This window comes from Salvelinus alpinus, chromosome 9 (assembly GCF_045679555.1).
Source record: "Salvelinus alpinus chromosome 9, SLU_Salpinus.1, whole genome shotgun sequence".
In the NCBI taxonomy this organism is placed as follows: domain Eukaryota; kingdom Metazoa; phylum Chordata; class Actinopteri; order Salmoniformes; family Salmonidae; genus Salvelinus; species Salvelinus alpinus.
Genome location: NC_092094.1, coordinates 81,344,974 through 81,369,219, shown reverse-complemented (window position 1 = coordinate 81,369,219; position 24,246 = coordinate 81,344,974). Strand labels below are relative to the sequence as shown.

At 42.1% G+C, this 24,246-nt stretch overlaps 1 protein-coding gene across 1 annotated transcript; it reads right to left on the bottom strand.

The window, feature by feature from the left end:
- Positions 1–491: 491 nt before the first annotated feature.
- Positions 492–23,795, bottom strand: LOC139530741 (transmembrane protein 39B-like). The gene is made up of 5 exons (XM_071327403.1): positions 19,700–23,795; positions 2,590–2,923; positions 2,196–2,327; positions 1,004–1,124; positions 492–869 (listed from the first exon to the last, which is right to left on the bottom strand). Exons 1-4 carry the CDS (start codon positions 19,897–19,899, stop codon positions 1,074–1,076), a joined length of 717 nt encoding a protein of 238 aa, XP_071183504.1. The 5' UTR covers positions 19,900–23,795; the 3' UTR covers positions 492–869; positions 1,004–1,073.
- Positions 23,796–24,246: the final 451 nt, after the last annotated feature.

Below are 24,246 nucleotides of genomic sequence, written 5' to 3'. Positions count from 1 at the left end.
GATAATTTAGGTCCCATGAGCACGTTGTTGAAAGATGCTGCAGTGCATTCAATGCGGCTCTGTCAGGTGGACCTGCTTGCCAAGAAAAAAGGGTTGTATAGAAGATTCTTTTGAAAGATAGCATTGGAAAAATACCAATACTTCAGAACAATGCCACCAGCCTGGAGTGGGTTTAGGCCCCTAGTAAAATGTTTTATTTTTCACAAGTTATTAGCAGCTTTAGAGAGCCATGTCTTCTGCGAATAGGCACATTTGTAAATAATGAGAAACAATCTAGCTGTGATATTGACACATTTTTAATGTTAATAATCATTATTTGATTATATTTTAATACTCTATGTAATATCCATATTGAAAAAGGAATTATATTGACATTGTTGGTGAAAAGAAGTTAGAGTTGTAGGAGTGGTATAGAGCCCTCTAGTGGGAAAAAGAAGACAGACAGCGTGGTCAACACAATAGTTCAACCACAAAGAATCATGGGCAGAACCTTTAAAAGGAATACAAAAATATGTTTATTTTTTATTATGGCAGCTCAGAACAAAAACAGTGACACAAAATACAGTTGTAGAAAAATAAAACTCTCGTGCGTGTTTTCTTGTTCCAAGACAAATGACCAACAATAACTTAAGTCTTTAACTTAACTTCTGGTCGGGTAAGCTATTGAAGTATGAGTATGCCTTGCCTAAGACTATTCTGTCTCTGAGAAGCTTGAAGAAGGCGTAGTAGATGCTGAAGAGAATTAAAGCCAAGGATATCGTCTGATGCCACTTTTCTGAGCATATCAAGGAGTAGAGCTGGTAGAATATCATCGCACCTTCCAAGATGATGAGGATGTTCAATATTCGTAAGTGCTTGTTGAAGAAAAACTAAAGGATAAAAATAGACAAAAAAGAGGAGGCATGTTGTTATTGAACAAACAATGTCTGGAAGTACAATAAGCCCTTTAGCTCTGGCTGCCTGAGGCGCAAACAAGAACAGTCTTGCAGTTGGTGTTACTCACATAAAAGCGATAGTGGGAGACGTCTGAGGGGACAGCCACATTGTAGTGCCCTATGGCCTTGTAAACATTTTTATTGTGTTTGACCAGGACACCCTGGGGCCACATGTACTCTTCCGTCCATCTGTAGGAAGAAAAGAGAGAAGATGGTTCAAATAGATACAAAGCAAAACTTTGTAAATCTAACGCTCGTCTGTTAATTAAATAGCCAGCTATCAGATGAGCAGAGTTTAGTCTGTCCTTTCTCTTGGAAGCCAAATGGATGCAAATATCTGGGAATACATTTTACCTCAGCCCTTAAGAATCTGTTTAAAGAAAACTACACTCCCCTCATTGGCAAAATTAAAAGACCTGATTCGCTGGTCCACTCTCCCTGTGACTACGATTGGACGGATTAACATAGTGAGGATGAACAAACATTCTTTCCAGACTTAATCATCTCATTCAAATTAATTCCTGTATTTGCCCCCTACTGTATTCAGGTGCATGTTGCCCCTGAATATACAACAAGTAACAACAGGGCCGTTTCTAGCTTTTTGGGGGCCCTAAGCGAGAGTGGTTGGGGGGCCCCTGCCCCTCGTGGGCAAAACATTTTAGTGGCCCCCTTGGCAGCGTAGAGAAAATGTTGCAGTTGTAAAGCTAATTTCCTGCAGTTCAAGTCATTTTGCCAAGGGATGGAGAAAACATTTAGCAGTTTTTAGGGCTAATTTCCTGCTATTCTACACATTTTGCCATGACTTTTGCCATGTTCATATGATATCTGAGTGAATAACAAAATCAAATGGGGGCCCCCTCGAGGTCAGGGCCCCTGATTCTGCCATGATAACTACAAGGGTTAGATTGCTGGCTAGACTAACTTACCTAGAAATATATAACATGTTAGATGAAATGGGCTAATTGAGTGACTGACCTAAAAAGATGATAACTGCTGATGCACTCCCAAATTTTGAAATGACATGTGTTTTTTTCTACTATACTAACAGTACGTTCAAACCGACTGATTTCCCAATTTGTTGTCTTTTTTGGTTGGGAGGCCCCTGGGGGCTGCGGGGCCCTAAGCGGATGCTTATGAGTAACAACAATATTAATACAATGTTATTATTAAAGTAATTACAGAGTTCTAGTCCCTCCCAAACCCTCAGTGATATCATCAGTGCTCCTCAGGCCGTGATGCCTCCTCACTAGTAGTACTTACATGTGCTGCGGCCTTATGGAGCAGGTCACAGTATCGTGGGGGCAGCAGGTGCCTCATGAGGATGACTGAGGTACTGACAGACAACAGGATGAAGAGCTCACAGGACCAACGCTTGGCCACGTATTGTGTGCTCTGCAGAGGACCAGCACACAACCAGAATAAGCAGCCAGAAAAACACAGCGCCCTCAGGGACGCATTGCAACTGCAGGCATCAAGCAATGTATCTATTGTTGCTTATGTTGACAAACCTAATTGCCGATATATAACAATGCTGCACTACGGTGCAAAAACAAAAAAGGGAGATCTGACGGTAGACCCTCCTTTCTCAAATCTCAGTCGTTAGCACGTCACAACACATAACATAAGGCTGGGAAGTCAGTTATTAGTTACTCACCTTAACAAACCATGCAGGTATGAAGGCCACGTAGTAGGCACTGAGCATGGAGCTGACCAGCACCTCCTTCATCCTCCAGTTGAAGTCCATCTTCAGGTACTCCACCTCTTTGCGGATGAGGTCTGGGGAGAGGCAGCAGGCGTGTGTGGGCATGGCCTGGAGCCCGTACAGCTGGCTGGTGTGCTGCTTCCACGTCTCCTTCAGAGCTGTTATGTAGTCACGCCCGCTCCCCACGCTGCCCAGCTCCTTCGACCCAATGCGAGTGATGGGCGAGAGTGGCCCCACCCGGCAGAAGTAGCAGTTAAACCGGAACAGGGGAATGTACATCCCGAACCTGTGGAAACAGGGGATTGCAGAACTTTCAGGTTACAATGTATTCCAAACTGACATGGCTATCTTCTAGTCTATTCAGATCATTTGAATCCTAATCGACACTGATGACCGACTGTATGGAGAGCATCACGTTACTCTGAGACACTGGAGGTGTTCAGAGTCGTTGAACTTGACAAGGGCTCTGATCCCTAGTGAAGGTTGATACTAGTGAGTGTTGTTGGGCAGTGAATAAGTCATGTACAGTCGCCTCTAAAATGAATGGCACCCTCAATAAAAATGAGCAAAAATGACTGTCTAAAATAAATCAAACAAATATTGAGTTACAATGTATGAGGAATTTAAAAATATATATAATTTAACAACTAATACAATTGCTCAGAGAATAGACATTTTGTTTAACAAGTCCTACAAAATTGACTCTTAGAAATAAAATTTCATCTTAGCTTATGGAATTGTATTGTGGCCTTCCATGGCATCCTGTTTCACTGGGGTTTAAATAACGTAACAAGCATGTAAAATGCATCTGTCATACATCACTAGAGGTTGGACCAAGTCACTATTATTCGAAGCACAAGCAAGTCTCAAGTCACAAGGTTCGAATCTCAAGTCACAAGGTCCGAGTCTCAAGTCGAGTCCCAAGTCAAACGGGTGGAGTTCAAAAGTAAGAAAAATGAGCAAATTAAAAATAGTAACACAATAAAACAATAATAACGAGGCTATATACAAGGAGCACCGGTACCGAGTCAATGTGCAGGGGTACGAGGTAGTTGAGGTAATATGTACATGTGGGTAAGGGTAAAAGTGACAATCTGGATAGACAGAGTAGCAGCAGCGTATGTGAAGAATGTGAATTTGTGTCTATGAGTGTGTGTGTGGCGTCAATATGCATGCGTGTGTGTGTGAGCTTATGTAGTGTGTGTGTGTGTTTTGTAGTGTCAGTTTAGTATGTGTGAGTGTGTGGGTAGAGTCCAGTGAGTGTGCATAGAGCCAATGCAAGAGAACCAGTGCCATTTGATTAACTGTCCAGCAGTCTAATGACTTGGGAGTAAAAGCTATTCAGGAACCTTTTGGTCCCAGACATGGCGCTCCCGTACCGCTTGATGTGCATTATCAGAAAGAAGAGACTATGACTTTAGGTGGCTGGAGTCTTTGACAATTTTTAGGGCCTACCTCTTGACACCACCTGGTATAAAGGTACTGGATGGCAGGGATCTCGGTCCCTGTGATGTACTGGGACGTATGCACTACCCGCTGTAATGACTGGCCTGTTCGGGGCAGGTTATCGTGGACCACACTCCTACAGACATCTCTCACACCCGCCAGGGGGAGAGATCGAGAGGTATGGAGGTGGTGGGGGGGGGGTTATGATACCTCACGCCCATTGTAAATCTTAAGGCAGCAGACAAAATCCCTTTGTCCGCTCACTGTGGAGGAATGGAATGTATGATAGGCCTATGGAGAACCTACCTCAGAACAGTAACATGCAATAAATGTACTTTGGGACAATATGTTGTCAGCCAAAATGGTAGTAATGACGATAGATGGAATATGAAAATGAATGTCATTTTTGTTGTTATTAAAAAGTTAAATGACAAATTTAACAAAAACATTGCAACTTGAAGAGTTTTCACAATATTTACCTGATGTTTGCATACGGTACATTGTGTGGAAAATGTCCAGATCAAAGAGAATGTTTTTGTAAAGATGAACTGTAAAGTTAGTTGTCTAAATTGGATCTGAGTAAAATCCAGACCTTGCCTCTTAGGGCAAGTTCTCCCAATCAGAGAACTTGCCCTAAAAAGGTGGAAACGCCTATTTCTGACCGCAGGGTATAAAACATGCGAGTTAAGAATTAACATCATGACTAGGTGACCACGAGCTGCAGCCAAGGTTCGATTAGTTGTAACCCCAAAACGAGGTTGAAGAAGACAAAGGAGCCTTTGTCAATCTATGCTACGGATGAGTAGCTGTGTCTAAGAGGGTGAATTCAAGCAGGACCACCCGGTAATTCTCTCCAAAAAATCGTGTGTTTACACTGCTTTCATTCCCACGCTGGAACAACCTATATGGATGATTAGCTGTGCTCAGAAGACTTCCATTTCAGAACAAGGGCGAGGAAACAGACCACTAAGAGAAAGGACACTGACATCGTGAGGACAATCAGAGTTATACCCGGTAACCGAAGAAGTGCCGTCAGAGGAGAAGGCGAACCCGGTCCACGAAAAGACACCCCATCGGAGACCTTTGACACGTAATTACATCATTATATTCTGACCCATAACAGCGGCAGTTCGAGGCAAGGTTAGGGTTAAACTAAGCATAGTTTACAAATGTACCCAAGTGTGCTTTTCTCTCATGCACTCTCCATTTTGTGTAACACGTGTCATATTGTGCTGGCCCACTAGGGACCTGTTTCATTGTACTAAGTTCTAATCAATAGCCTATTCTGTGTGTATGTGTATCTTATATTATCATTTTAGCTTGTTAGTAAATAAATAAATCAACTCAATTGGTGTGGTATGGATTTATTTAGTGGGACTCAGGTTTGTGCAGATTCCCGGATTATGCGACGTTCAGAACGAGACTGTCGCTAATTAATTTCCTCTATAGTTGTAAAATTGATATTCTGATAATTTGGGAAATAGAAACTCAATAATGCCAAACTTTCCCATGGTGCCCCAGGTTACTGAGTTAATAATTACCTGATTAATTTAATTCGATGAACAGCAGTCGTCACATTAGTCAATCCAACGTTACGACACTGCCATGTGGTCGGATGCCAATTCGTTGCCATAGCAAGCAGTGATGCAGCCAGATGCTCTCAAAAGGTGCAGCTGTATAACTTTTTGACGGGCCATGACAAATCTTTTCAGCCTCCTTAGGGGGAAGAGGCGCTGTCTTACCCTCTTCACGACTGTGTTAGTGTGTTTGGACCATGATAGGTCCTTAATGATGTGGACACCGAGGAACTTCAAGTCAAGTAAAAAAACATCTATACATGCAATGACTTGTTCAACTACAAATCTTTGTCTATTTATTGAGGCTACCAGAAAGCACTTTCATTATTTTGATTACAACACATTTCGATTATGTAATAATTAAATGTAACAAAATTACAAATGCATGCTTCATTAGTAAATCATACCAGTAGGCCTATGCTAGAAATTGTTGCTTGATGCCCCATTGATGGTGAGCTTGCAAAGTAAACAGTTCATATTCTTGAGTAACAATTTTTTTTGGAGTTGCATATTTATTTATGGCAATACTCTCTCCCTACAATTTGACATTTGTACTGCACCTGATCCTAGCTGTAGGTTTACAGCAAAATCAACAATCTGCTCACCCAATCAGTGGTTCTCAAACTTTTTGACCTCCGACCCCACAAAAAGCAGGAGTTCAAAGCCTGCGACCCCCCCGGACACGTTCACTGTATCACAATTCCAGTGGGTCAGAAGTTTACATACACTAAGTTGACTCTGCCTTTTAAACAGCTTGGAAAATTCCAGAAAATTAGGTTATGGCTTTAGAAGCATCTGATAGGCTAATTGACATAATTTGAGTTAATTGGAGGTGTACCTGTGGATGTATTTCAAGGCCTACCCTCAAACGCACTACCTCTTTGCTTGACATCATGGGTAAATCAAAAGAAATCAGCCAAGACTTCAGAAAAAAAAATTGTAGACCTCCACAAGCCTGGTTCATCCTTGGGAACAATTTTCAAACGCCTGAAGGTACCACGTTCATCTGTACAAACAATAGTACACAAGTATAAACACCATGGGACCACGGAGCTGTCATACCGCTCAGGAAGGAGATGCGTTCTGTCTCCTAGAGATGAACTTACTTTGGTACAAATCAATCCCAGAACAACAGCAAAGGACCTTGTGAAGATGCTGGAGGACACAGGTACAAAAGTATCTATATCCACTGTAAAACGGGTCCTATATCGACATAACCTGACCGGCCGCTCAGCAAGGAAGAAGTCACTGCTCCAAAACCGCCATAAAAAAGCCAGACTACGGTTTGCAACTGCACATGGAGACAAAGATCCTACTTTTTGGAGAAATATCCTCTGGTCTGATGAAACAAAAATAGAACTGTTTAGCCATAATGACCACCATTATATTTGGAGGAGAAAGGGGGAGGCGTGCAAGCCGAAGAACACCATCCCAACCGTGAAGCAAGGGGGTGGCAGCATCATGTTGTGGGGGTGCTTTGCTGCATGAGGGACTGGTGCACTTCACAAAATAGATGGCATCATGAGGGAGGAAAATTGTGGATAGATTGAAGGAACATCTCAAGACATCAGTCAGGAAGTTAAAGCTTGGTCGCAAATGGGTCTTCCAAATGGACAATGACCCCAAGCATGCTTCCAAAGTTGTGGCAAAATGGCTTAAGGACAACAAAGTCAAGGTATTGGAGTGGCCATCACAAAGCACTGACATCAATCCCATGGAAAATGTGTTGTCAGAACTGAAAAAGCATGTGCGAGCAAGGAGGCCTACAAACCTGACTCAGTTACACCAGCTCTGTCAGGAGTAATGGGCCAAAATTCACCCAACTTATTGTGGGAAGCTTGTGGAAGGCTACCCGAAACGTTTGACCCAAGTTAAACAATTTAAAGGCAATGCTACCAAATACTAATTGAGTGCATGTAAACTTCTGACTCACTGGGAATGTGATGAAAGAAATAAAAGCTGAAATCACTCTATTATTCTGACATTTCACATTCTTAAAATAAAAGTGGTGATCCTAACTGAACTAAGACAGGGAATTTTTTACTAGGATTAAATGTCAGAAATTGTGAAAAACTGAGTTTAAAACGTATTTGGCAAAGGTGTACGTAAACTTCCGACTTCAACTATGTATGTATGTATATAAATAAATAATTTGGCCTTGTTTTAGATTATTGTCCTGCTGAAAGGTGAATTTGTCTCCCAGTGTCTGCTATAAAGCAGACTGAACCAGGTTTTCCTCTAGGATTTTGTTTACACTTAGCTCTATTTCTTTTTACCCTAAAAAAACTTCCTAATCCTTGCCAATGACAAGCATACCCATAACATGATGCTGCCACCACAATGCTTGAAAATATGAAGAGTGGTACTCAGTTATGTGTTGGATTTGCCCCAAACATAACACTATGTATTAAGGACAAAAGGTGAATTTCTTTGCCACATTTCTAGCAGTTTTACTTTAGTGATTTACTGCAAACAGGATGCATGTCTTGTATTATTTTTTGTACAGGCTTCCTTTTCACCCTGTCATTTAGGTTATTGTGGAGTAACTAACTATGTTGATCCATCCTCGGTTCTCTCCTATAACCGTCATTAAGTAACTGTTTTAAAGTCACCATTTGCCTCATGAAATCCCTGTGCGGTTTCCTTTCTCTCTGGCACCGGAATCAGGAAGGACACCTGTATCTTTGTAATGACAGGTGTATTGATACACCATCCAAAGTGTAATTAATAACTTTACCATACTCAAAAGGGATATTAAATGTCTGCATTTTTTTACCCATCTACCAATAGGTGCCCTTCTTTGCGAGGCATTAGAAAACCACCCTGGTTTTTGTGGTTGAATCTGTGTTTGAAATGCACTGCTCGACATTACATATAATTGTATGTGTGGGGTACAGAAATGAGGTAGTCATTCAAAAATCATGTTTAAACACTATTATTGCACACAGAGTGAGTCCATGCAACTTATGTGACCTGATAAGAAAAGGTGTACTCCTGAACTTATTTAGGCTTGCCATAACAAATGGGGTTGAATACACGTATTGACTTAAGACATTTCTAAAAACATAATTAGACTAGGCCAATTTCTCTCAATTTAATACATTTTAAATTCAGGCTGTAACACAACAATGTGGAAAAAGTCAAGGGGTGTGAATACTTTAAGGCACTGTATAGAATTATAACCCACCCAAACTAAGCCGATCTGAAATATGAAAATGATCAATGAAAATCACCAGGTAGCTTATTGTTCTGACAAATAAAATCTGTAGCAGATTGCTAAACTGTATTTTATATGTAGGCTATAATATTAATGTAGGTAAGCTACTCTGTTTTTGCCAGGCAAAACCGGAGAAATTTAAACAAGCACTTTCTGGTCACTAATCTGGATATGTGCGTCCATCTTTGTGTGACCAATACTGACTGGTATTTATTTTATTTTATCCACATTCAGTTTCACACTCGCGACCCCACAAAACCTCCTCACTGCGCTAGCTCATCCGACCTGTGTTGGTTGACAGTCTGCTGGTTCAATCAGAGGTCCAAGTGTGCGTTTCACTTTCCAATCTGTTTTTTGCATGTGCGATACTGGCTCTGGCTGCGTGGAGAGTAATCCACAGAGACTCTGACACAAAATGAGTGATGAAACATTACACAAGCTGGCCAGATAATTTGAAGTCAAAGTCGAGTCCCGAGTCTTGAGGCTTCAAGTCATTTTATATCAAGTCGAGTCTCAAGTCAACAAATTCATGTCCACACCTTTACATCCCTATGGATAAATGCAAATAACTCAAATGAAAAGGTTGTTGACCTTCATTAATCAAGCAATGGGACCCCAAAATTTATTTTACCACTATTAGGCCAATAATTAATACTTTTAAAACCACTGGAACAGTGGTAAACTTGCATGGTAGAGGACCCATGTGTATCTTGTCCCCACGAACTGTGAGGAAGATGGTTCAGGCAGCCAAGAAAAATCCAAGGGACACAGTTGAAGAATTACAGCAGGGGTTCTCCAACTGTTTGGGTCCGGGGACCTCTTTTGTGATAGCATATTCATTAGGGACCCACTAATAATTAATTAAAATAGCAAACAACGAGTTTTACTGTGACTTCAGCAGTGCATGGTCGGACGAACCAAGTCTCGGTCCCTGAGAAGGAACGTTTTAAAGGCCCACCTCTTGGCATCGGAGAGAAAATGTAGGAGTTTTCAAGCTAATTTCATATTATTCTACATGCCTCGTTGGCAAAAAGCTGAGGAATGGGACTGGAGAAATGTTACCACTCAAATTCATAGACAGAGCAATGGTTTCAAGGACTGACCATCCATGAAATCAAAATGTATAGTTAACAAAGTTGAGGCTGTACAGTGTTTTACATTTACATTGTTTACAAATATTGAAGCAAAACAAGCTTATATTTTGGGTTGTGATGGAGTACAACAGTTTAACTAAGTTCCTGAGGAATTTATAAGTTATATTCTACAAGAATCAATGGGTATATCATGGTATTCCATACCAAAAATGGATGTAGCAACTAAGGATTATAGCTTTAAATTAGAGTGCTTTTATGTTAAAAAAAAAATACAAAAATTATACATTTGGGGAATACGAGTATTAAGTTGAAAATTGGATAATTGGTGGAGCACTGTGGATACTAATATCCCTCTGTGCCTCCCAGGCCCATGTTGGCCAGGGTTAAGAACATAAATTGTATATTAATATTACATTGTATTGCAACCTCTACACTTATTCCACAGAATGCTTGGCCTAAATTCTTTGAATCTGTTAGAAATACGCATCAGAAAAATGTTATACAAATATTTTGAGAACTGGCCGCAGACCCCCTGCAGTACCTCCGTGGACCCCACTTTGAGAACCCCTGAATTACAGAACTTGGGTCACCAAGTATCTAAATCTACAATTAGATACTACCTCCATGCCAATAGGCTACATTTACATTTACATTTAAGTCATTTAGCAGACGCTCTTATCCAGAGCGACTTACAAATTGGAAAGTTCATACATATTCATCCTGGTCCCCCCGTGGGGAATGAACCCACAACCCTGGCGTTGCAAGCGCCATGCTCTACCAACTGAGCCACACGGGACCACGGGGCTATTTAGAAGGGTTGCCAGAAAATAGCCTTTATCGAGAGCAATCAACAGATGTACAGTGGCTTGCGAAAGTATTCACCCCCCCTTCACATTTTACCTATTTTGTTACCTTACAACCTGGAATTAAAATTGATTTTTGGGGGGTGGTATCATTTGATTTACACAACATGCCAACAACTTTGAAGATGCGAAACATTTTTTTTTATTGTGAAACAAACAAGAAATATGACAAAAAAGAAAAGAGAACTTGTGTGCATAACTATTCACCCCCCCCAAAGTCAATACTTTGTAGAGCCACCTTTTGCAGCAATTACAGCTGCAAGTCTCTTAGGGTATGTCTCTATAAGCTTGGCACATCTAGCCACTGGGATCTTTGCCCATTCTTCAAGGCAGAACTGCTCCAGCTCCTTCAAGTTAGATGGGTTCCGCTGGTGTACAGCAATCTTTACATCATACCACAGATTCTCAATTGGATTGAGGTCTGGGCTTCGACTAGGCCATCCCAAGACATTTAAATGTTTCCCCTTAAACCACTCGAGTGTTGCTTTAGCAGTATGCATTGGGTCATTGTCCTGCTGGAAGGTGAACCTCCGTCCCAGTTTCAAGTCTCTGGAAGACAAATAGGTTTCCCTCAAGAATTTCCCCGTATTTAGCGCCATCTATCATTACTTCAATTCTGACCAGTTTCCCAGTCCCTGGAAATGAAAAACATCCCCACAGCATGATGCTGCCACCACAATGCTTCACTGTAGGGATGGTCTTCTCGGGGTGATGAGAGGTGTTGGGTTTGCGCCAGACAGCTTTTTCCTTGATGGCCAAAAAGCTCAATGCTAGTTTCATCTGACCAGAGTACCTTCTTCCATATGTTTGGGGAGTCTCCCACATGCCTTTTGGCAAACATCAAACATGTTTCCTTATTTTTGTCTGGCCACTCTTCCGTAAAGCCCAGCTCTGTGGAGTGTACGGCTTAACCTGTTTGGGATAGGGGGCAGCATTTTCACTTTTGCATGAAATGCGGGCCCAGAGTCAACTGCCTGCTACTCTGTCCCAGATGCTAATATATGCATATTATTAGTAGTATTGGATAAAAAAAACTCTGAAGTTTCTAAAACTGTTTGAATGATGTCTGTGAGTATAACATAACTCATATGGCAGGCGAAAACCTGAGAAATCCAACCAGGAAGTGGGAAATCTGTGGTTTATAGTTTTTCAAAGCTTGGCCTACCGAATACACAGTGTCTATGGGGTTAAGTTGCACTTCTTAAGGCTTCCACTAGATGTCAACCGTCTTTAGCAACTTGTTTCAGGCTTCTGCTATAAAGGAGGGGGGAATGGGAGCTGAATGAGTCAGTGGTCTGGCAGAGTGTCTCAGGCTCGTGACGCGCGCTCCCGACAGAGTTAGCTCTCGTTCCAGTGCTTTTCTAAAGACAATGGAATTCTCCGGTTGGAACATTAATGATTTATGTTAAAAACATCCTAAAGATTGATTCCATACATCGTTTGATATGTTTCTATGAACTATAACGGAACTTTGAGTTTTTGTCTGGACCTAGTGCTCATGAAGATGGATTACTGTGCTGAACACGCTAACAACTAGTGGCTATTTGGACATAAATTATGGACTTTATGGAACAAATCAGTCATTTATTGTCGAACTGGGATTCCTGGGAGTGCATTCTGACGAAAACCATCAAAGGTAAGTGAATATTTATCATGTTATTTCTAACTTCTGTTGACTCCAACATGGCGGAGATTTCTTTGGCTGGATTGGGCTCTGAGCGCCGTACTCAGATTATGCTTTTTCCGTAAAGTTTTTAAAAAATCTGACACAGCGGTTGCATTAAGGAGAAGTCTATCTTTAATTCTGTGAATAACACTCGCATCTTTTATCGATGTTTATTATTATGAGTATTTCTGGGATTTCTGTGGCGATCTGCAAGATCACCGGATGTTTTGGAATCAAAACACTACTGCATGTAACGCACCAATGTAAACTGAGATTTTTGGATATAAATATGCACATTATCGAACAAAACACACATGTATTGTGTAACATGATGTCCTATGAGTGTCATCTGATGATCATCAAAGGTTAGTGATTAATTTGATCTATATTTCTGCTTTTTGTGACTCCTATCTTTGGCTGGAAAATGGCTGTGTTTTTTTGACTTGGCTCTGAACTAACATAATCGTATTGTGCTTTCGCTGTAAAGCCTTTTTGAAATCGGACACGATGGGGTAGATTAACAAGATGTTTATCTTTCATTTGCCTTATTGGAGTTGTTAATGTGTGAAAGTTACATATTTCAAAAAAATATTTTTGAATTTCCCACACTGCCTTTTCAGCGGAATGTTGTCGAGGGGTTCCGCTAGCGGAATGCCTGCGCTAGAAAGGTTAAACCAATCAAAATATGTATTTTATATTTGAGATTCTTCAAAGTAGCTACCCTTTGCCTTGACGACAGCTTTGTACACTCTTGGCATGCTCTCAACCAGCTTTACCTGGAATGCTTTTCCAACAGTCTTGAAGGAGTTCACACACATGCTGAGCACTAGTTGGCTGCTTTTCCTTCACTTTACGGTCCAACTCATCCCAAACCATCTCAATTGGAGGTGTGTTGGGTCATTGTCCTGTTGAAAAACAAATGATGGTCCCACTAAGCACATACCAGGTGGGATGGCGTATTGCTGTGGTAGCCATGCTGGTTAAGTAGGTGTGTCCAAACTTTTGACTGGTTGCGTGTGTGTGCGTGTGTGTGTAAACTCAGCAAAAAAAGAAACGTCCTCTCACTGTCAATTGCTTTTATATTCAGCAAACTTAACGTGTAAATATTTGTATGAACATAACAAGATTCAACAACAGACATAAACTGAACAAGTTCCACAGGCATGTGACAAACAGAAATGGAATAATGGGTCCCTGAACAAAGGGAGGGTCAAAATCAAAAGTAACAGTCAGTATCTGGTGTGGCCACCAGCTGCATTAAGTACTGCAGTGCATCTCCTCATGGACTGCACCATATTTGCCAGTTCTTGCTGTGAGATGTTACCCCACTCTTCCACCAAGGCACCTGCAAGTTCCTGGACATTTCTGGGTGGAATGGCCCTAGCCCTCACCCTCCGATCCAACAGTTCCCAGACGTGCTCAATGGGATTGAGATCCGGGCTCTTCGCTTGCCATGGCAGAACACTGACTTTCCTGTCTTGCAGGAAATCATGCACAGAACGAGCAGTATGGCTGGTGGCATTGTCATACTGGAGGGTCATGGCAGGAAGGGTACCACATGAGGGAGGAAGATGTCTTCCCTGTAACGCTCAGCATTGAGATTGCCTGCAATAACAACAAGCTCAGTCCGATGATGCTGTGACACACCGCCCCAGACCATGACGGACCCTCCACCTCCAAATCGATCCCGCTCCAGAGTACAGGCCTCGATGTAACGCTCATTCCTTCAACGATAAACGCGAATCCGACCATCACCCCTGGTGAGACAAAACCACGACTCATCAGTGAAGAGCACTTTTTGCCAGTCCAGTCTGGTCTAGCGACGGTGGGTTTGTGCCCATAGGCAACGTTGTTGCCGGTGATGTCTTGTGAGGACCTACCTTACAACAGGCCTACAAGCCCTCAGTCCAGCCTCTCTCAGACTACTGTGGACAGTCTGAGCACTGATGGAGGGATTGTGTGTTCCTGGTGTAACTCGGGCAGTTGTTGCCATCCTGTACTTGTCCCGCAGGTGTGATGTACCGATCCTGTGCAGGTGTTACATGTGGTCTGCCACTGTGAGGATGATCAGCTGTCCGTCCTGTCTCCCTGTAGCACTGTGTTAGGCGTCTCACAGTACGGACATTGCAATTTATTTCCCTGGCTGGAGTGTGTCAGCAGTTCCGGCAAGAGGAAGGCATTGATGCTATGGACTGGCCCGCCCGTTCCCCAGACCTGAATCCAATTGAGCACATCTGGGACATCATGTCTCGCTCCATCCACCAACGCCACGTTGCACCATAGACAGTCCAGGAGTTGGCGGATGCTTTAGTCCAGGTCTGGGAGGAGATCCTTCAGGAGACCATCCGCCACCTCATCAGGAGCATGCCCATGCGTTGTAGGGAGGTCATACAGGCACGTGGAGGCCACACACACTACCGAGCCTCATTTTGACTTGTTTTAAGGACATTACATCAAAGTTGGATCAGCCTGTAGTGTGGTTTTCCACTTTCATTTTGAGTGTGACTCCAAATACAGACCTCCATGGGTTGATAAATTTGATTTCCATTGATAATTTTTGTGTGATTTTGTTGTCAGCACATTCAACTATGTAAAGAAAAAAGTATTTAATAAGAATATTTCATTCATTCAGATCTATGATGTGTTATTTTAGTGTTCCCTTTATTATTTTGAGCAGTGTATATAAAAAATTAAATGATATCACATAAGCATTTAGATCCTTTACTCAGTACTTTGTTGAAGCACCTTTGACAATGATTACATCCTCAAGTCTTCTTGGATTTGACCCATAAAGCTTGGCACACATCTATTTGGTGAGTTTTTCCCATTCTTCTCTGTAGATTCTCTCGAGCTGTCAGGTTGGATGGGGAGCGTCGCTGCACAGCTATTTTCAGGTCCCTCCAGAGATGTTCGATCGGGTTCAAGTCCGGCCTCTGGCTGGGCCACTCAAGGACATTCAGAGAATTGTCCCAAAGCCCCTCCTGCGTTGTCTTGGTTGTGTGCTTAGGGCGTTGTCCTGTTCGAAGGTGACATTTCGGCCCCCCAGTCTGAGGTCCTGAGCGAGCTGAAGCAGGTTTTCATCAATCTCTCTGTACTTTGCGGCGTTCATTTTTCCCACGATCTTGACTACTCTCCCAGTCCCTGCTACTAAAAAACATCCTCACAGCATTATGCTGCCACCACCATGCTTCTCCTTAGGGATGGTGGCAGGTTTCCTCCAGATGTGACGTTTGGCATTCAGGCCAAAGAGTTCAATCTTGCTTTCATCAGACCAGAGAATCTTGTTTCTCATGGTCTGAGAGTCCTTTAGGTGCCTTTTGGGCAGACTCCAAGCTGGCTGTTGTGTTTTTCCCTGAGGAGTGGCATCCGTCTGGCCTCTCTACCATGAAATCCTCTTTGGTGGAGTGCTGCAGAGATGGTTGTCTTTCTGGAAGGTCCTCCCATCTCCAAAGGGGAACTCTGGAGCTCTGTCAAGAGTGATGTCGTAACTTTACTTAAATTTTGGGGCACCACGAGAGCGGTTGTTTAAAGAGTTACCATCTCCCGAATTAAACTCTAAAAGGTCTTTACCTATCTCATCCACAAAACAGTCAATGTATTTATCATAACCTCGTATCATATCATCATTCTGAACAGTCGTAACCTCCTGCATCTGCAAAAAACCCAGCCGTACTTATGATTCAGTACTACACATTGGTTTAATTATTTATTTACTAGCTAGCTAAATGATAACACAGGATAAACATACACACTTAATACTAGGGATGCACCGATATGACATCACATCCAATATTTTCCTTGCCAAAAAACCCGATCCCAATATTTCTAATTTTAGCGGCCTTTTGAGCATTCTAGTATAGTTAAATAGTTGACACACACACACTGACCAAAAAGTTGTTTTGTTGGTATTTAGGTATGTCCCCATTACCTGTAAGACATAATGAAAATCTATTTCTTTCACTTACCTGCTGTGCTCTTTCGTTGTTCAGTCGTTTCATTCTTAACCAGGATATCAAATCAAATTTTGTTACATGCGCCAAATACAACAGGTGTAGACCTTAGTGAAAAGCTTACTTACAAGCCCTTAACCAACAATGCAGTTTAAAAAAAATAATAAGAAATAAAAGTAACAAATAATTAAAGAGCAGCAGTAAAATAACAATAGCAAGGCTATATACGGGGGGTACCGGTACAGAGTCAATGTGCGGGGACACCGGTTAGTCGAGGTAATATGTACATGTAGGTAGAGTTATTAAAGTGACTATGCATAGATAATAACAGAGTAGCGGCATCGTGGGGGAGGGGGGCAATGCAAATAGTCTGGGTAGCCATTTGAATAGATGTTCAGGAGTCTTATGGCTAGCAGGTAGAAGTTGTGGCCTGTTTTAAGGTCTTACTCACATCGACTGTAGAGAACGTGGTCACAGTCGTCCGGAACAGCTGGCACACGTTTCAGTGTTACTTGCATCGAAGCGAGCATAGAAGTAAGTTAGCTCGTCTGGTAGGCTTGTGTCACTGGGCAGCTCTTGGCTGTGCTTCCCTTTGTAGTCTGTAATGGTTTGCAAGCCCTGACACATCTGACGAGCGTCGGAGCCGGTGTAGTACGATTCTTAGCCCTGTATTGACGCTTTGCCTGTTTGATGGTTCGTCAGCGGGCATAGTGGGATTACTTATAAGCTTCCGGGTTAGACTCCCGCTCTTTGAAAACGGCAGCTCTACCCTTTAGCTCAGTGTGGATGTTGCCTGTAATCCATGGCTTCTCGTTGTAGTATGTACGTACGGTCACTGTGGGGACGACCACTGATGAAGCCAGTGACTGATGTGGTGTACTCCTCAATGCCATCGGAAGAACACCAAAATGTATTCCAGTCTGTGCTAGCAAAACAGTCCTGTAGCTTAACCTCTGCTTCATCTTACTACTTTTTGTATTGACGGAGTCACTGGTGCTTCCTGGTTTAATTTTTGCTTGTAAGCAGGAATCAGGAGGATAGAATTATGGTCAGATTTGCCAAATGGAGGGAGCGCTTTGTACGCGTCTCTGTGTATGGAGTAAAGGTGGTCAGGAGTTTTTCTCCCTTTGGTTGCATATGTAACATGCTGGGAGAAATGTAAGTTTCCCTGCATTAAAGTCCCCGGCCTCTAGGAGCAGCGCCTCTGGATGAGCGTTTTCCTGTTTGCTTATGGTGGTTTACAGCTCATTGAGTGCGGTCTTACTGTCAGCATCGGTCTGTGGTGGTATGTAGACAGCTACGAAAAATACAGATGAACACTCTAGGTATAGTGTGGTCTACAGCTTATCATGAGATGCTCTACAGCTTATCATGAGATGCTCTACATCAGGCACGCAAAACCTCGAGACTTCTTTAGATATGTGCACCAGCTGTTAACAATTATACGTAGACAGCGACCCCTTGTCTTACCTGAGGCTGCTGTTCTATCCTGCCGATAAAGTGTAAAACCCGCCATCTGTATGTTATTCATGTCGTCGTTCAGCCACGACTCAGCCCAACCTCCGCCCCCTTTTTCTCCGTCTTCTCTTAACGCAAATGACTGGGATTTGGGCCTGTTCCCGAGACAGCAGTATATCATTCACGTCGGACTCGTTAAAGGAAAATCTTCCAGTTCGTGTTGAGTAATCACTGTTCCGATTTCCAGAAGTTATTTTCGGTCATAAGAGACGGTAGCAGCAATATTATGTACAAAGTTACAAACAACGCAAAAAAACGTACAAAATAAAACAGTTGGTTAGGAGCACGTAAAATGTCAGCCATCTTCTCTGGTGCCATTCTCCCATTTTAATCATACATGTCAAGCAATGAAGTTTCAGCTCTCTGTCCATGGCCTCTGTTCCTCGGTGCACACTGTAACTGTGTCCGTATCCATCTTGTCCAGCTGTGTCTAACATTTCACGTAAACCCTGTTTCTTGTCTGCATCGAATTAGCAGTCCTTGTACCTAGCATCGAGCATGGTGGCAACACAGTAAAGAGGCTCAGAGAGAATGCCACCAAATCGCTTGTTCACAGCCTCGAGTACTTTTGCAAGTTTTAACCCCACAGTCGCAGGCGTTTCAATGCCATGACAGGGTATCACGTCTGCTGCAGGCGCAGTTGATGAGCCTATTTATCGAGTCAGTTGTTCGAATGGAGCTAGGAGTATGTTCATGTTCTCAAATGCCATTGAAATGTAGCAGCGGTATGAGAACCAGAACATTCTTGAGCATGCAATACAGTTTTCCTAAGTACGAAATCCTCGTCGACCCAGCGTGCTGTCAGACTCTGCATGCTCATGGGGCTGGCATTGCTGGTCCAAATGTCAGTTGTGAAGCTAATAGCAGTGACACCCATAGAAAGTAGCTCATAGATGTGCGTTTCAACAATACGGTGTACCTCTGGTAGGGCAACATCTGAAAAATAGCGCCTACTTGGTAGTGTGTACCGGGGCTCGGGGTGCTTGACCAGTCGGCGAAAGCCAACTTCATCCACGACAGAACGGTTGATTGTCAAGGGCAATGAAGCCATTATCTTGCTGTTTTAATGGATTTCGCCTTTGAGTTGTCTAGTTTACATTTTCTTACTCTTTCAAATGACTGCTCAACTTGAACTTGTTTAGGTGTTGGAAGTGTGCGCTTAGTTATTTTCTGCTTTTGTTCTTAGTAGTCGCTGAACGTCTGGGGATGATGCTCTTTCAAATGAGTAATTAGGTTTCTGGTATTGAACGATTTCACTTTCTCCCCTACTCGGGAAATAATAGCAGCACAAATGTTGCATATGGCCTTTTTGGTATCTTCCTTTCAAACTTCAAAATAGATCCACACAGCAGACATTGTGGGCTAGGTTAGGAATGGTGTGTAGCACTGTATTTTTTGTGGTGTCATTACGTCATCTACCTACGTTATATAGGTATGAACGTCAGCTTTGACATCGGCTTCAAACTAGACATCGGGCCGATGTTGGCATTTTTAGCTAATATCGGCTGATTCCAATATGCTTACCGATTATATTGTGCATCCCTACTTAATACATTAGAAACAGGTCCCTCGCAGACTGGCACAATATGGCGGCTTGTTACAAAAAGACATGTAGGTTGAGAGAGGGACAGAGACATAATACTTTGGTACATTTAGAAACTACTCTCACAATAATCATATACTTTGCACACCGCTGCCCGTTTTGGAGTAAGAAATCATGAATGTATTTACGTGTGAATGCCTTGGTTTGCCGTGTATCTCTGTCGGAACCAAGCCTTCTTGGAAAGGAGTTTGGTTGGGTCTTTCCGCTGCACGCTTGTAATGCTCTTATTGTCCAAAAAGGTCCCCACCCGTGTTCTACTGTTGTCGTTCGGTATCCGTTGACTTGTCGTGTAGTCCTGAACAGAACTAGAGTTTATTCTACTTTCCATTCGCTCCTGAAGCTGATTCTTTGAAGATAGGCTAGCCAGCCGTGTCAGTGGTTCCCAGTGGGGTGATGAGAGTAGTAGAATACAATGGTTTGAAGAGGGTAGTAGAATGGTCACACTTAAATGTGCTTTTCTAGATACTTTACTTAGGACAGCTAATCAGCCGTACCAGATCATCTCAAGGATGATCAATGGAAACAGGATGCACCTTAGCTCAATTTCGAGTCTCATAGCAAAGGGTCTGAATACTTATGGAAATAAAGTATTTGTGTTTTTGCTTTGCCACTATGGGGTATTGTTTGTAGATTGAGGAAATAGTTTTATTTAATAAAAATGTTTAATACGGCTGTAATGTAACAAAATGTGGCAAAAGTCTAGGGGTCTGAATACTTTCCGAAGGCACTATAGTCAGCAATATGTTTGGAACATCAAATCACAATAAAATCCCAATATTGAATCGCAGTACATTTAGAATCGTGGTAATATTATATTGTGAGGTCCCTGGCAATTCCCAGCTCTAGTATCTTCAGGTAACTGCAATTATTTCCACAGGGATAACAAAAATGAGGACACTGTCATATAACCGTATGACTCCACAGATAAACTACATCTGATGAAAAGTGACAATTACAACTAGCCTTCTAGAATGTAAACAAAACCCACAAGCCCAAATAGTGGACATGAGTCACTGCATGATCTCTTAGATAGTATCCCATAACAAAAAAGCAAGGGAACTGGAGCAATGTATTGTAACAAACAATGAAACGTGACTTAAACCAAGAAATGTCTCTATTACAAATGTAGGCAAAATCCCAAATATGCTCCCACAACCATTGTGTGAGGGTTTGTTTGTATTTGACCACATTAGGTGGAGATAATGTCACTACAGATTTTATAAATGATTGACACTGTCCCGTTTATGGAGGACCGGATGTGCATATTGGCATTGTCTATTCTTTGTACTTTGACATCTGACAAATTTGATGTACATCCTGAAAGTGATTCCTTTCCAAATGTCACTAAACTGTTATAAATTATTTCACTTCTCATGGCATGCTAACTTAGTTTTCAGTAAGTAATACGAAGTTTTGTCTGATGCAGAACTTCTACCTCATCGACTATAACATGCTGCTATTCAGTCATCATACTGGCTCGCAGGCTGATTGCAGCGATTGTAAAAGAGGTAGGAATTCACACTTGCAATTTTTGATATTATAGATTTGTTATAAACAATACAGCAATTTGCATCTCTTTTACTCGTGCAAGTGTTATTCTGTGATATTTTTCAATTTAATGTTTTTTCGGCACCATTCTGTTTGTATTTCTCAAACCCACTCGGGTCTTTTTCTGTCCCTCAGAAGAATAATACCTTATTGTCATATAACAAATGTCATTCCTGTCTGCCCCCCTTTTCTCTCTCTGTCTCTCAAGGTGTCTCAGAGTGGGAAGCTCTCGTTCCCTCACTATATCTTCCTGGTGATGGCACGGTTCGCTGTACTCACACTGATGGGCTGGAGTCTATGTCGCTCCCTCATATACCTCTTCAGGGCCTACTCTGTCCTCAGCCTGCTCTTTCTCTGTTACCCGTAAGTATGGACCAGCTGTCAGGCTTCCACAACACAACCATTCAAGCCAGACTTCACAATGACACAGATAGTCATAGTCACCCCCGAAATTATTGGCACCCTTGATAAAGATGAGCAAAAGAGACCATAAATAATACAAATACTGAGCTATTCTCAATAAATAGGAAAATTATTTTACACTAATATAATTGATCTGAGAAAGAGATTTTACTGAACAAGTAATACAGAAAACTTTCCCACAAATTACAGAAACTCTACTTGTTTCAAAAAATGGAAAAGTAGTGCATGCATATGTATTCACCCCCTTTGCTATGAAGCCCCTAAATAAGATCTGGTGCAACCAATTACCTTCAGAAGTCACATAATTAGTTAGATTGCACACAGGTGGACTTTATTTAAGTGTCACATGATCTCAGTATAAAAACACCTGTTCTGGAAGGCCCCAGAGTCTGCAACACCATGAAGACCAAGGAGCTCTCCAAACAGGTAAAGGACAAAGTTGTGAAGTCCGAATCAGGGTTGGGTTATAAAAAAAATATCTGAAACTTTGAACATCCCCACGGAGCACCATTTAAATCCATTATTTTAAAAAAATGGAAAGAATATGGCACCACAACAAACCTGCGAAGAGAGAGGGCCGTCCACCAAAACTCACGGACCAGGAAAGGAGGGTATTAACACTTTTTTGGTTACTACATGATTCCATATGTGTTATTTCATAGCTTATGTCTACACTATTATTCTACAATGTAGAAAATAGTAAAAAATAAAGAAAAACCCTTGAATGAGTAGGTTTGTCCAAACTTTTTACTAGTACTGTGTGTATGCATGTATATCTATCCAGTGGTCACCAACCAGTTGATCACGATCGACTGATCAATCTTCAAAACATTCCTCGTCTATTTCCAAAATGTTTGTAGAAAAGCCAACGATAAAAAATTGCTTGCACTCTTTTTTTTCGTGTTGCGCTGTTGGCGGTAGGTACACTTGATTCAGAAGCCCTGCGAACCGGGTAGGCAGTGTTCCAATTCTGAACCATTTAATTTGTCTGAAAGAACAAACTCCGCCTACCCGGCAGACCGGTAGGTCTGTGGCTAAATAGTGCGCCTACTGCGCTGGCCAATCGGATTGCTCAAATCACCGTGTCTACAGCTTACACGACCACAGCAAATTTTATACTAGCCTACGTGAGTTTTAAAACCATGACCAGAGTGAGACTGTCAAGGAATACAGCAAAGAGCTGAGTGATTGAGTTCATGCAAGTTTTTATTCAACACTATTACAAAACGTGCTTCTCCCTACTTCCACTATAATGAATGAGTAGCAAAGTGTGTCAATATCCTGCATTTGTATTATTATTAGTTGCTCGTCATGTCTTTCAATATTGAGAAATATTTAACTTTCTCTGGTCATAGGCACAACATGGATTTGTGCATGAGGCAGATGCAGTGCGACTCGAGTTTTGCCAATCAGGTGGAAGATGGTGTCCCCTCTCTCTCGTCAGTCTCACCGGAGGAAAGGAAGGAGAGAGTAGGGACCGTAAGAGGAGGACCCTCTGCTGCCCTCTCCCTCCCGCCACTGAGACTAATGTCGTGTTGAAAACAACTGGGAACTCGGAAATCTACGACTTCAGTGCGTTCAAGACTACTGGGAACGCCAAAGAAAAGTAGATCCAACTGGGAAGAATATCTTTGAACGGTCATCCAAGACCGAAACTTGAAAGCACCATGACCACCATACGTCCAGTAAAATAAAAAGGCAAATTATGCTCAGCTGTCCCTCGCAAGTGCTACAATAAACAAAAAAATCTATTTTATCAAAGCTTTGAGTTTTGAAATAAAATATGGTCTGAGAAGAACAATACAGGCAAGCCAAACATAGCCAATATGCTGTCACAATGTATTAGGCATACTGCACAACCCTCATTCCTACAGAATAGTTTTGTAGGTTAATGTTACTTTTTTCATTTTTTATTCTGAGGTAGATCTCAGCTTGCTTTTTGACTGGGAAAGTAATCTTGACTCAGAAAAGGTTGGTGACCACTGCTGTACATACTGGAAACCTGTGGAATAAAGTACCTTTAGTTTCTTACTCTTTATGTCGGAGTCTGTGGTCGTTAACTAGAGTGAGTGATGTGCATCTACCATACAGTCTCCAACCTAAGCTATCGCTGACCCTACAATGGTAATGAAGTCACCACACACACACACGATCAAACAAACCAAACATCTCCCAAAGTCAGGCATGAACCCTAAAAGCCAAATTAGACAGACAACAGCCCCAAAATCATAGAACATCATCAGTCAGTGAGAGTGGGTGGACTCACCAGCGAGGTGTGAGGGAGGGTGTAAGTGGGGGTACCACCACACAGTCTTGTAGATCTTGACATAGTGGACAAAGAGGGCGATAAGGTGGCAGAAGAACAAGTGCAGCTCGAACAGAACATTTGTGTCCATGGATAACTCTGGGATCTTACAGTGCTTCATAGGAACCACGGTCTGGGCTGCCAACGGGGGACTGGATAGGCTCGTACCCGAGCCATTCCTTTTCAAATCAAAAGATGACTTTGTGTCACTACAGGTTGATATCTAAAGACTATAGCTTATTACTATTCTCACCCTCCATAACAGCAAGACTGTGGTATGGGCCTACACTCTATGCAAAAAAAACAGCTGTCTATAATCAAGGAATAAAGAAACACTCTTACATGTCAAAGTGTTCTATGTAGTACACAGTCAACCCATACGATCCCAATGTCCTCTCA